General features: G+C 40.9%; 1 protein-coding gene across 1 annotated transcript in view; it reads left to right on the top strand.

The window, feature by feature from the left end:
- Nucleotides 1–4,640: 4,640 nt before the first annotated feature.
- LOC111915032 (uncharacterized) overlaps nt 4,641–13,531 on the top strand; it is a 28,831-nt gene continuing 19,940 nt past the window's right edge. Inside the window, exons 1-2 of the mRNA XM_023910735.2 lie at nt 4,641–5,152; nt 10,553–10,634. Coding sequence (XP_023766503.2) covers nt 4,641–5,152; nt 10,553–10,634 — 594 coding nt within the window. The remainder of the gene's footprint in view (nt 5,153–10,552; nt 10,635–13,531) is intronic.

Raw genomic sequence — 13,531 nt, forward strand, 5'->3', positions numbered from 1 at the left:
GCTTCGCTATGAAGGACCTCGGAGAGGCTTCTTATATTCTGGGAATAAGGATAGTGAGAAAAAGAAGTAAGAGACTAATAGGACTTAGTCAGAACACTTACTTAGATAAAGTACTGAAACGTTTTAGTATGGAAAACTTGAAGAAGGGAGAATTACCGATACAAAGTAATGCCAAGCTGAGTAAGACTCAAAGTCCGAGTACCAAAGCTGAAATAGTAGAAATGAGCCGAGTACCATACACTTCCGCAGTTGGCTCAATCATGTATGCTATGACTTGTACTCGCCCTGATGTAGCCTTTGCTTTGAGCATGGTTAGTAGATATCACGGGAACCCTGGCAGAGCCTATTGGATTGCGGTCAAGAATATCCTTAAGTACCTTTGGAGGACGAAGGAATGGTTCTTAGTCCTTGGAGGGAGTGATGACTTGAAGGTGCGGGGGTATAGTGACGCCAGCTTTCAGACCGACAGGGACAACTACCATTCGTAGTCGGGCTGGGTCTTTACCCTAAATGGAGGATCAGTAACTTGGAAATGTTCCAAGCAGGAAACCATAGCTGATTCAAGGTGTGAATCAGAGTACATTGCAGCGAGCGAAGCGTCGAAGGAGGCAATATGGTTGAAGAACTTCATTGGTGATCTTGGAGTTGTGCCTGCCATAAAGGAGCCTATGGAGATTTTCTGTGATAATGAAGGAGCGGTTTCCTTGACCAAGGAACCGAGGGATCATGGTAGATCTTGACATATCGACAGAAAATATCACTTTATTAGACATCGTGTAGAAGAAGGACAACTCGTGGTGAAGAGGATATCATCAGAAGATAACCCAGCAGATCCGCTTACGAAGGGACTGAGTAGGGTTAAGCACTTGCAGCATGCTAGGAGTATTGGGTTGAAGGATGATATTAGTATAGATTAGATAGTAGCAGAAACGTGTAATAGATAAATGTAATTAACATTTGATGATTAAATAAAAGAGTATTATCTATGAGTAATGTTACTGTCTTATGTTAATCGTTTAACTATTGTTTCTCTTTGCATGTTTTGACTTCTAGAATAATTGAGTTTATTAAGAATAATCGAATTATTCAAATTGTCCACAATCGTTCATATGTTGGAAGTAGGTATGAATGAAGATTGTCATGAATTGGTGTGTAGATTGTCTAAATGGTATTAGACATAGCAAAAGGTTGCTGCAACGTTCATGAGTGCTTATGAATTGGTTTTGAGCATTGGAACAAACTCGCGCTTGCTGGAATCACCTTATGGAATATGATAAAAAGGGTGATCGCAAGACGATAATATCATATGGTCTTAAAACCAAGATATATGGTTTGTTATTTGTTAATTGGTTGTACATTGATAATGCAAAACCGCATCAGTAACTTGATGTTATAAAACGCATTGTTGTGTATAGTTTATTAATGAATAAGTAAATGCATATAAGTCAAAGTTTATCTGTTACTTTTATCCTAAGAGGGTAAAAGCGATATCTCGGCCGCTCGATGATTTCATTTGACTTATGTGCCGCGCCTGGCCAGAACTGAATTGATGTGTTCGATTAAGTTCTATGTCAAATAAATCGGAGATCTAGAAACCAAATGCTAGACAAATTGGTTCCATAGAATTGTCAGCATGATATTTAAACAGAGGACTGTACGATCCCTTATCTAAACGACAAGATTGATTAGATCAGAGTGTGACAACGTCTTTGAGAGCTACGATTTCTAATCGGATTATACTTGTGCATATAGTTACTAGACTTATCCAAGTGGGAGACTGTTGGAATAGTGTCTAAGGCTGCAACTATATTAGGCAAGTATTTGACCCGGTTGTGCATGGTCCTTTTGGGTTGCCTTCACCATAGCAACTTGGCAGGATGATTTATTATGAGAGAAGAAATATTATTAATATATTATTGGAATAATATAAGGAGTAATAATATTATTATTTGATTAATATAAGTCATAAATTAATTAGGAATTAATTTGGTGACTTAAAGAGATTAATTAAATAAAGGGGCATAAACTGTCAATTGTTTGATAGTTGTACTTTGGGCTATAAATCCCTTAAGGATAAGGGGGGACGATTTCTAGGGCTTAGGATAGGCTTAGAATTCGTCCAAGGCTTATCAATTAGGGTATTGGATTGCTTAGGGCCTAAGTTATCCAATAAGGGTTTAAGGGTGAAACCCTAGGAGCCTCACTAGTATTAATAGACCCTAGGGGTCAAGGGAAATCGGCACTTGTGCTTTAGAAAGAAACCCTGGACGATTTTGATCCCCTCTCTCTCTCTCTCTCTCAAATCATCCTCTTGCTAGTTGGTGTTTGTAAGCCATTAGAGGAGTGACAATTGTGACTCTAAAGCTCCAAGGACAAGAAGATCAAGCAAGTGATTCAAGGTAAACTTCTAATTCTGATTTCATATTGTTATTATAGTCTATTAGCCATTAGAAGTCTTGGATTCAATGTATGTTAAATTAGAGAAACCTAGATCCAAGCATTAGGGTTGCATGTGCACATAGGAATGTTCATATGGCTAAAACCCATCAATTAGGACCATTATGTGTGTCTAAAGTCTTCACTTGACACCTAGTAGTCCTACGTCTTCAGTTCATCCGTATCACCCACAACAGGTGAGTTCATACCCCTTAATCAATGTTTTAACTATTATTAAATGTTTTATGGGGAGGGGATACAAGTAGAATCATGCTAGTTATTATATCAATCACTTGTGATTAATAAACAACATTCAAATGATTGGCTACTCATTAGCCGTTTTACCAAACAGTTTCCTTCAAATGTTTATCGTAAACACTTATTATGTTTAAAAATCCTTATTAAACTGTACATTTTACTCTGTATGTTCCATTCAAACTCATTTACAATTGTGTTTCAAACAAATGTTTCCTTATACTTAAACTGTTTTATCAAACCCATGCTTTCAAACCGTTGTATAGATTGACATCAAGTCGATCTTTTCTTAGATAATAAAACTTATTTTATGCTTTTATATTATCAATTGCATCCCTATATATGTATAGTATATAAGAAATGTTTAAAAGACTTAGGAAGGCTATCCACCCTATTTTCTTTTCGCGCTTGAGATGTGGTCTGGTGGGACATCGGGTATCCATCCGAAGGTTGTTTAAATATTAGTTATATCTCATATGTACGTATATAGTCATAAAGGTCCTTCCAGTTCATCCAATGCCCTTGGGTAGCAAGGGTATACATCCATGTCCATACGTACCAGTTAAATTACTAGGAAGATACTAGAACTATTACTAGAACACGATATCATATAATGAGTCAGTTCATTCATGAGTCAATACTTGCTAGATAGAGAGAACATACATTACAACTAGTACTCACAATACATTACTATACCTGCTAGATAGAGAGAGAACACACACATTACAGCTAGCACACGTAGAACGATTAACAATACATTACATATACAAATATACTAGAAGAAGAACATATACGATTATACTAGGAAGAGAACATATACAAACAATACTAGAACGAGTAACAATACATTACATATACATGAATACGTTAACAATTGTGACCCACTGTATCGGAGCATGCCTTCAATATCATGGCCCGAGTTGTAGCCAGAGTCTCTTGGAGGGAGAGCGTGAGTTTGTGTATAGATCTATACTGGATTGACTATCCTACACCTTGCTGCTAGCTACAGTCGGACCTACAGGTCTGCGGGTGCCAAACGTCATACCTTTTTACGACCTACATTTGTCGTTGTTACCTAGTTGATAGTATGGTACAATTAATCACATGATACCTTAATATAAATCTGGTTTAAGGTAGTTAGTATAGCAGTAGCTCCTATAATACAACACTACAATACTACATTAATTTCCCCTTTACATATATTTAGTGATCATTTCACTTAAACATTAAATGTACAAACTATATTTTTTTTTAATGATAGTTACACTTGGGAAAATTACACACTTTTACAAGAAACGAACATTTAGAACAGTTAGGTCTTGGTAGAAGACAACCTTATATAACAGTAGGAATCATAGGGATTTCTAGGGTTTTTCAAACGTTTACAGTTGTTTTACAAACATTTTTATACTTACAGTTCATATACAAACAATTTCTTACATATAAATTAAGACACTAAAATACTTATGATCTCACCAGCTTTAAAGCTGATACTCGCTTTCAAAATACTTGTATCCTCAGGTCATCAATAGACAGGTACCGCTGCAAGGTTTAGAGAAGATGGAGCTCGTTCAAGACTCATCTTTCATTTTGATTATACTTTAGTGTTTATCATAATTTGTCAGAACACTTGTATTAAAATTATATTATTAATGCAATGGATGATGTTGTTGCTTGTTTACTACTTTTCATTGTTGTGATACTGTACATGACGTCCTCCGCCCCAGAACGTTTCCGTCGTTCTTGGTTTCGGGGTGTGACACCAAGGTGATAGAAAAATTCATTCCTTAACACTCTACAAAGTCTGTGGAGAACTCCAAGCACAAGAATCCACCGTACTCAAAGACTGTACTGACTTCAGAGGACCTCTAGCTCTCATAGCACAAACCCCACAAAACCAATCTTACACTCCCTCGTATGATACTTCACCGCAGTCATATGAAGCTAATATGGAGTATGACGATGAAGAAGAATTTCAAAAGGCAATCGCTCTTGTCAGCAAACAATTCAATCGACTACCACCTCACTCCTTTCGCAAAAACCAACAATTCAACAAACCACCCGTCAATCATAACTTCAACCCACAAACAAATCACTCACATTATCAAAAAAATTCTCATCCACCACCGCAATCTCATAATACTCAACCTAAGGAAGCACCGCAGCCTACTAAAACCTCTGACTTCGGTACTCCCTCAGAAGACAAGATTGATGTTGTTTTTTGTCACAAATGCAACAAAGAGAACCACTTCGCAAGAGATTGCAAGGCCAATGTAGTTAAAGACAGATCATTCTACCTTAGAATGGCTCAAGAGCTGGAAGAAAAGGAGAAAGCAAGGCCATACATAGCCCATGTCAAGAGAGACCATCAAGTCTGGTTATCCGGATATGATGATGAAGCTATCAGCAGTGTTAATAGCAAAGGGAAAATCTGCATGATGGAAACTATGGATGATGATGGGTCTACAAACATGAACAAAAACTACTGATACATGGCAAAGGATGGAACTCTAAGCATCGTTGAACAGGTAAAACTCATGATCCAAACTCTAAATTATAGCATGCATGATTGTCAACCTTACATAGATAATTTTAATGACACATGTGTTGCCGTCCTTACAGACTATAACAAAGCCATAGATGAGAAGAACATTGTTTCCCAGGAGATGTTCCATGTGAGAGGACGACTAGATAACAAAAGACTCAAAATGACTATGTTAGAAAGAGATTTAGAGTTAGAAAAAGATGCAAGAACCGGGTTAATAGAGAAGTGAGACTTATGAGCCTCCTCCATGACTGTCTGTCTGACCCCACCAAACATCGGAACCCATACCCGACCGCATCGGGTCAATAATCCCCAACAATCCTGCACAAACCGGGTGTTCTCACCCCTGATCCTTTCCAGCTTCCAGTTCTTTGGCCGCATGCCCTCGACCTGAGCATCTTTGATCAAACTCACAAGTGGAGAATCCACCACTACCCTTATACATACCACTTGGGTGGAAGACCTAGCTGACTTGCGGCTCAAAGCGTCCATCACCATTCGCTTTACCGGGGTTGTAAAGGATCTCACAATCATAGTCCTTGACTACATCCAGCCACCTGCGCTGCCTCATATTTAGGTTCGACTGATCCATGATATGTCTCAAGATCTTGTGGTCCGTGTATATGGTACAACGGACCCCATATAGGTAATGTCTCCATATCTGAGAGCAAACACCACCATTCCCAGATCTAAATCATGAGTAGGATATTGTTGAAGCAAAAAAGTGATCCTCTTGAACTTCAGCTACCGCAGCCTCCAAGCCACCGCAGTCAAGCAAGCTTCATCAGCAATCATCAACCGAAGTCTTCAAAACCGCAGTCTCTATCTAGTTTAAATTTGTCTTTTCTGTAAAACACTTTATTGTCCAGTATGCCTTGCATGGCTACTCTTAGAGTTATAAATTTGTTATCTTTATGAGTCTCTATAAATAGAGCTCATTCACATGTATTCAAATATCGCATCCAATTCTAATACACATCTCAAAGTTCTCTTTCTGTCTTACTTGTTCAATCTTCTTACTCTCTTAATCAATCACAATCTCTCCTCGGAGCAAGTCCTTTGTGACTTAATCACTAAGTTTGATCTCACTTATTAAGTTGGTTTGAATGCACTCCTCGTTATGAATCAGCTTATGTGTATACTTGATATAACAATTAATGTCATTTACATTTCTTTACTTTTCCGCAACTAACTCTCTAACTTCTAACTCTTAATATTATTGTTGAGCTTTTAGATCCTTCGAGATTAACTATTCTGCTATATACTTGTTCTAACGTTCTTTCAAGTGTGTCTCAAAGTTTTTCTCTCAACAGATATCTCGTCTCATGCGGTTTCAGCTGCTGCGATGCGTAGGCTATCACCCATCCTCTCTGCATGAGGACTTCCGCCAAACCTATTATAGATGCGTCACAAAACACCACAACTGCTGACAGAGAGTCTCAAACGCCCTCTGCTGCTTAGGGCCCCACCGGAAATCCACTCCTTCCTCGTCAGATGTGTGAGGGGTACTGCAATCTTGGAGAAATCTCGAATAGATCTCCGTTAGTACCCTGATAATCCCAGGAAACTCCTGATATCTGAGGGAGATCTCGGCACCTCCCACTGCATGACTGCCTCGATTTTGGCCGGGTTGACCAAAATCCCCTCCTGATTAACCAGATGCCCTAGGAACTGGACCTCCCGCAACCAAAACTCACACTTCGAGAAATTAGCATACAATCGTTTTCGTATCAGAGGAGCTGCCTGGGATACCGCCAGAGAGGCAGGAGGAGTTCAGGATCGACCTGGTCCCTCGTGCGGCACCGATAGACAAGGCGATGTATCGGTTGGCTCCTCCTGAGATGCAGGAGTTGTCTACACAGCTGCAGGAGCTGTTAGACAAGGGATTCATCAGACCAAGCAGTTCGCCCTGGGGAGCCCCGATACTATTCGTGAAAAAGGACGGGTCACAGCGGATGTGTATAGACTACCGGGAGATGAATAAGGTAACGGCGAAGAACCGTTACCCACTCCCGATGATTGATAACCTCTTTGACCAGCTTCAGGGAGCATCTTGGTTCTCCAAGATCGATCTGCGTTTGGGTTACCATCAGATGAGGGTCCGAGATCAAGATGTGTAGAAGACTGTGTTTCAAATGCGAGATGGTCATTATGAGTTTTTGGTGATGCCTTTTGGGCTCACCAACGCTGCTGACGCGTTCATGGATCTCATGAACCGTGTGTGCAGACCAATGTTAGATCGATCTGTGATAGTTTTCATTAATGGAATCTTGGTCTATTCCAAGACTCGAGAGCAGCATGAGGACCACTTGCGGGAGGTGTTGGATACCCTGAGGAGGGAGAGCTTGTATGCCAGGTTCTCCAAGTGTGAGTTCTGGTTGTGCGAGGAGCAGTTTCTTGGGCACCTTATCAACCAGAATGGGATTTCAGTCGACTCGGCCAAAGTGGAGGCCGTGATGAAGTGGGAGGTCCCAAGGTCTCCATCTAATATTCAGAGCTTCCTGGGACTGGCAGGTTATGGAGATTCCTATAGGACTTTTGCAAGATAGTCGAACCCTTGACCTGATTGACAAGGAAAGTCGTGGTCTTTCGTTGAGGGCCTGAGCAGCAGGCCACATTTAAGATGTTGAGACAGCGGTTGTGTGAGGCGCTAATCTTAGCCCTGCCAGAGGGTGTGGAGGATTTTTTTGTGTATTGCGATGCGTCCATCTTGGGTTTGGGCGCGATATTGATGCAGAGGGGGCATGTTATCTCCTACGTTTCGAGGCAGCTGAAGCCTCATGAGGCGAGCTATTCAACGCATGACTTGGAGTTGGGGGCAGTTGTTTTTGCCCTCAATATTTGGCTTCATTACCTATATGGGGTCCATTTTACTATTTACATAGACCATAAGAATTTGAGGTGCCTTATGGATCAGCTGAATCTGAACATGAGGCGGTGTCGGTGGCTTGATGTGGTGAAGGATTACGATTATGAGATTCTCTACCACCCGGGAAAGGCCAATGTCGTGGCCGAGGCGCTTAGCCGCAAGGCAGAGCCGATTAGAGACATCTGCATGAGCATGACCGTGGTGACTCTGCTATTGAAGCGGATTCGATAGGCCCAACAAGAGGCAATGAAGGAGGAACATCGTAAGAGTGAGCGTATTGTGGGCCAGCTTTCCTCCTTCGATTATGACAGCCATGGATTGTTGACTCTACACCGTAGAGTGTGGTCCATATCATGGAGGTGTGCGCCAGGCAGTGTTCTAAAAGGCGCTCCATGGCGTGAGGCATGGCTCCGCCGTTACGAAAAGCCTCATAACGTTGCTGTTAGGCGTGGCGCGTGGCAAGGCATGATATGGCACGCCATGGCGCGTTATGGCGTGTTATGGCGCGTGTTTTTTCGTTTGAGACACGGTTTTTTGCTCTTTGTTATGTCTTTTCTAATCATTGATAAAGGCATTGTGGTTTTCGTTAATTTTTTATTACTAGTTATTGATCTAACACTTATAAAAAGTAGTTATATTTAATATAAATTTATATTTATGTGGTAATATAATTTTAAATTAATAAAAACTCGTCGCCTTACATCACGCCTTGAAAAACGTCATGGCTTGCCATGGCTCGTTAAGCTTGAGGCTTGACCTTCCCGCCACGCCACGCCTCACGCCATTTAGAACCTTGGCGCCAGGTACTGATGGAGGAGGCACATAAATCCAGGTTTTCTATCCATCATGGGGAGACGAAGATGTACATGGATGTTCTTCTTGATTATTGGTGGCCCTGCATGAAGAGGGACGTAGCTTGGTTCGTTGAGAGATGTCTGGCTTGCAGGAAAGTCAAGGCCGAGTACCAGAGGGCTCACGGCGAGACCCAGCCGTTGGATATTCCGTTGTGTAAATGCGAAGATATCACTATGGATTTCATCACAAAGCTTCCCAGGACCGCGTGGGGAGTGGATTCAATTTGGGTCATTGTGGAGCGGTTGACCAAGAGCACCCATTTCATTCCGATTCAGGAGAGCATTTCGGCCGAGAAGTTGGCCGACCTCTATATTAGAGAGGTAATGGCTCGGCATGGGGTGCCAGTTTTGGTGATTTCCAACAGGGATGTGCGGTTCACTTCCAGATTCTAGAATAAGTTTCATGAAGAGCAAGGTACTCGTCTGCACTTTAGCATCACTTTTCACCCACAGACGGATGGTCAGAGTGAGCGGACCATCCAGACTCTGGACGATATGCCGCGGGCATGTGGTTTAAACTTTGGAGGTAGTTGGGATACTTACCTTCCTTTGGCTGAGTTTTCCTATAATAACAGCTATCATGCGAGTATTGACTGTCCTCCCTTCGAGATGTTGTATGGGAGGAAGTGCATGACCCCGATAGGCTGGGGTGAGGTTGGCCAAAGGGTCGTGGGGAGTACCAAAGTCATACTCAAAACTATGGACAGGATCCAGCAGGTGCGGAGCAGGCTTCAGATTGCTCAGAGTCGGCAGAAAAGTTATTCCGACAAGCGTCGTTCGGACCTGGAATTCGAGGTCGGGGATATGGTGCTCCTGAAAGTGTCACATTGGAAAGGTATCATCCAGTTTAGGAAGCAACGAAAGTTAGGCCCCAAATACATTGGACCTTTTAGGGTTGCAGCCCGGGTGGGCAAGGTGGCATATAGGCTGGACCTACCAGCCGAACTCAGTCAGATTCATAGCACTTTTCATGTCTCCTAGTTACAGAAGTGTCTGGTGGATGATTCGGCAGTGGTGCCTTTTGAGGACATTCAGGTGGATGACAGCCTGAATTATATCGAGCGACCAGTAGCTATCCTCGACAGGAAGTCGAAGGATCTGAGGAACAAGAGGGTCAAACTGGTGAAGGTGCAATGGCAGCACCGCAAGGGCTCGGAATGGACTTAGGAGCCGAAGGACCAGATGAGGGAGCACTACCCCGAGCTTATTCAGGGCTCAGTAGTAGACTTCGAGGACGAAGTATAAAATAAGTGGGGGAGATTTGTAACACCCGGTTCCTAGTATGTATTTAAATTCAAGTATTGTTGTAATTTCCTCTGGGACTCGGTGAGTTGGAGGCCCAACTCATCGAGTAGACTCGACTTTTGATCGGGCGTTTAAGTGATCTACACGAAGAGTCAGGAGACCGACTCAGCGAGTAGGAGTTGTTTGGACAAAACCCTAATGTTTAGGGTTTGCACCCTATTTAAACACTTTATCTCGTCCCAAACCAGCCTCCATCACCCTCCCAACTCAGCAAAACTCTAGATTGAAACCCTAAACCCTTATTGAGTGTTCTTGAGCCTTTTTTGTGCTTTTTGTGTGTGTTTGAAGTTGGAGAAGAAGAAGGAAGCTTGGAAGTTCAAGTAGAAGCAAGGAGATCTATAAGTTTTACTTCATTCTCAGCTCATTCAAGGTAAAAAGTTGGAACCTTTACCATCTATCTCTTAGATTTTGATTTGGGGCTATTTCTACCTTTTTTATGAGTATAGAGAACCAAAAATCGGATTTTGTGGGTGCGCTTAAAGTTGCACTTCGGATCTGGGGCTATTTGGGGTCTTTATGGCATAAAGGTGCTTTGTTGCCATAAACACCCCATGCATCTTGTAGACCTCCTTTTATGGCTTTTTAAAGGCCCCATGCATGTACATCAAGTCTGTAGCTTTACGTACAAAATGGACCCTAGGAAGTCAGATATATGGTTTTCATGCATTAAGACCCATTATAATCGACTGTATATTTTTGGACAAAGAGGGACTCGACGAGTTGTTCTTGGGACTCAGTGAGTCGGGGTACATTTTCCACCAAAACCTTTCTGTTTATGGACCAGACATTGAGATCGAAGGTTCCCTAGTTGTTTAGGTTCACTAGGGACCTGGAAATCATAGGACAAAGCGAGTGGATGAACAGACTCGGCGAGTTCAAGGCAATGTCCCAGTCACATGAAGACGGGCTTGACGAGTTCAAAGGGAACTCAGTGAGTCATATACTGAACACCTTCTTATGGATGAAGATGAACTCGGTGAGTCGGTTGAAGATATTTTGATGTGTTGTTTGTGACAACCCGAAATTTCCATTTGTACGAACAATATCTATTCAATAGAAGTCAGTCCAATTTCAGTAATTTTCAGACTTTTCCGAACAAGTTAGTGTACATTAGGGTTTACACTTTAGGAGATATCAGGAGAGTGGATGCTTTTGGGTTTGTGAAATTTGAACATTTCAAGTTTCATAATGTTACAGTCCAAGTTCAAGAATAAAAATATTTTCTGTCAAAATATTTCAGGACTATAAATAGTTTTCTGAATTAATTTAATTCATTATTCACAATTCCAGCTAGAGAAAAGCCATTTTCTCTCTGACAGATCTTCGGGTTTTTATCCCAGATTGTGAGTAACTCTTTCTAGTAGTGTTAGAATACATATTAGATGCTTAAAACATGATTTAGATGGCTAAATCATGAGATCTAGGAGTTTACTCCCCAAGGTGTTCTTGGGCGGTAAACTCCCGAAACAAAGCCAAAACTGACATTGGTGCTAGGATAAGGCCTTAGAACATTAGGTATACATGTTAGGGACATGAAAACACACACAAATTCACCCAAGATTGGGAGTTTACGGCCCAGAACTCTCTTAGGCCGTAAACTCCATTTCCTAGCCCTAAATGGTGATTTGAGGACTTAAGGACTTTAAGGCTTGCATCTAGGTTATTCTCCCAAGTAGCTTAAGGTCTTAAACACATCAAATGACACAAATGAAAGTGAGTTTACAGCCCAGAACTCTCCTAGGCCGTAAACTCCATGTAAATGAGCACAAAGGGTGTTTTCAAGACACCTAAGGCCCTAGACCTTTACAAGAAATTGTACCCACTAAATGGAAGGACCAAACCACACCAAAATCACTTAACCAAGTGAGTTTACGGCCAAGACATGGTTCTTGGGGCATAAACTCCTAAAAAGGGCACTAAGTGGTGCCTAATGCCTTCATATGCTAGGATTAAAAGTCTAGAACACATCCCACTAGTACAAGAGGCTTGAAAGCAACAAAGGAAACACCCCAAGGGAGTTTACGGCCGTAAACTCCAAGGGGAAATGGCCTTGAGGCCGTAAACTCCTATTTGGAGTACTTCTAGGCCTTAAACCCTTCCAAGAACATAGCCACTAGGTTAGAATAATTCTAGAAAGCATTATGGACTTCAAAACACACCAAACACAGATGTTTGGGAGTTTACGGCCGTAAACTCAAGAGTTTACAACCGTAAACTCCATGTGTGATGGTTTATGGAGAGTAAACTCTCATATAGGGTCCTTTGGAAACCCTAAACTCAAGTATCCTGTCCCACAATAGCTTAGATGAAGTCCTTATGGCTTAAAACACTTATATAAATTGTTAACTATGTCTAGGATGTCTTAAACATTATCAATTAGTCTTTTGTGTCTAATTGAGTGCATATATGTGTGATTATATGTTCATTAGGATCGTAGTGTGTGTACAAGTCCTCACTTGACACCTAACAATCCGATACCGTTCAGTTCATTCCAATCACCAACTACAGGTGAGTTCATACCCCTAATCAATGTTTTAAATGATTTTAAATGCTTTAATGGGGGGGGGAATACAAGTAGAAACAAACATGTTATTAAATCATTGATATGTATTTTATAACTGTGTTTGTCATTTAACAGATTTCACATGCTACAAAATGTGATGCATGAAATGGTTTTACATCCTAAAAGCACATTGTTACCAAATGTTTTACTTTTGAAATGTTTATTCAAATGACATCAAGTCATTGTTATTTATTGTTCAAAACCCATAAGATGTCTTACAAAACCATTTTTCATTCTTGAACTAAACTATGCATATCCATTTATATTCTTATATATGTGTTGATGTTATAGTTTGCATCTTTCATTTAGTTTCTCACACCCTTGAGTAGTAAGAATGTGTAAACTTACATGATCAACTAGTTATATTATAGTAGATTATCATAGGGATAATGGGAAGATATCAAACATTACTTCTATTACAAGGAGTCACATAAGAGTCAGTTCATTCATGAGTCTATACTAGTACATTACCTGATACATGAGTACTTACAGATGTTTACTTGATACATGAATATGTTTACATATACTTACCTGTTACATGGACACACATACATGAATACCATACAGGAACACTTTCACATAGGTGCATTATCATGTATTCACTTACCTGGATACTTGTACTTAGGACTATGAGGATGATTTAGTAGTACATACTGTGTAAATTGTCTTCCTTATCCCGGTTCAATGGGAATAACTAGACGGGA

The sequence above is a fragment of the Lactuca sativa genome, chromosome 3 (genome assembly GCF_002870075.4).
Source record: "Lactuca sativa cultivar Salinas chromosome 3, Lsat_Salinas_v11, whole genome shotgun sequence".
NCBI lineage: Eukaryota > Viridiplantae > Streptophyta > Magnoliopsida > Asterales > Asteraceae > Lactuca > Lactuca sativa.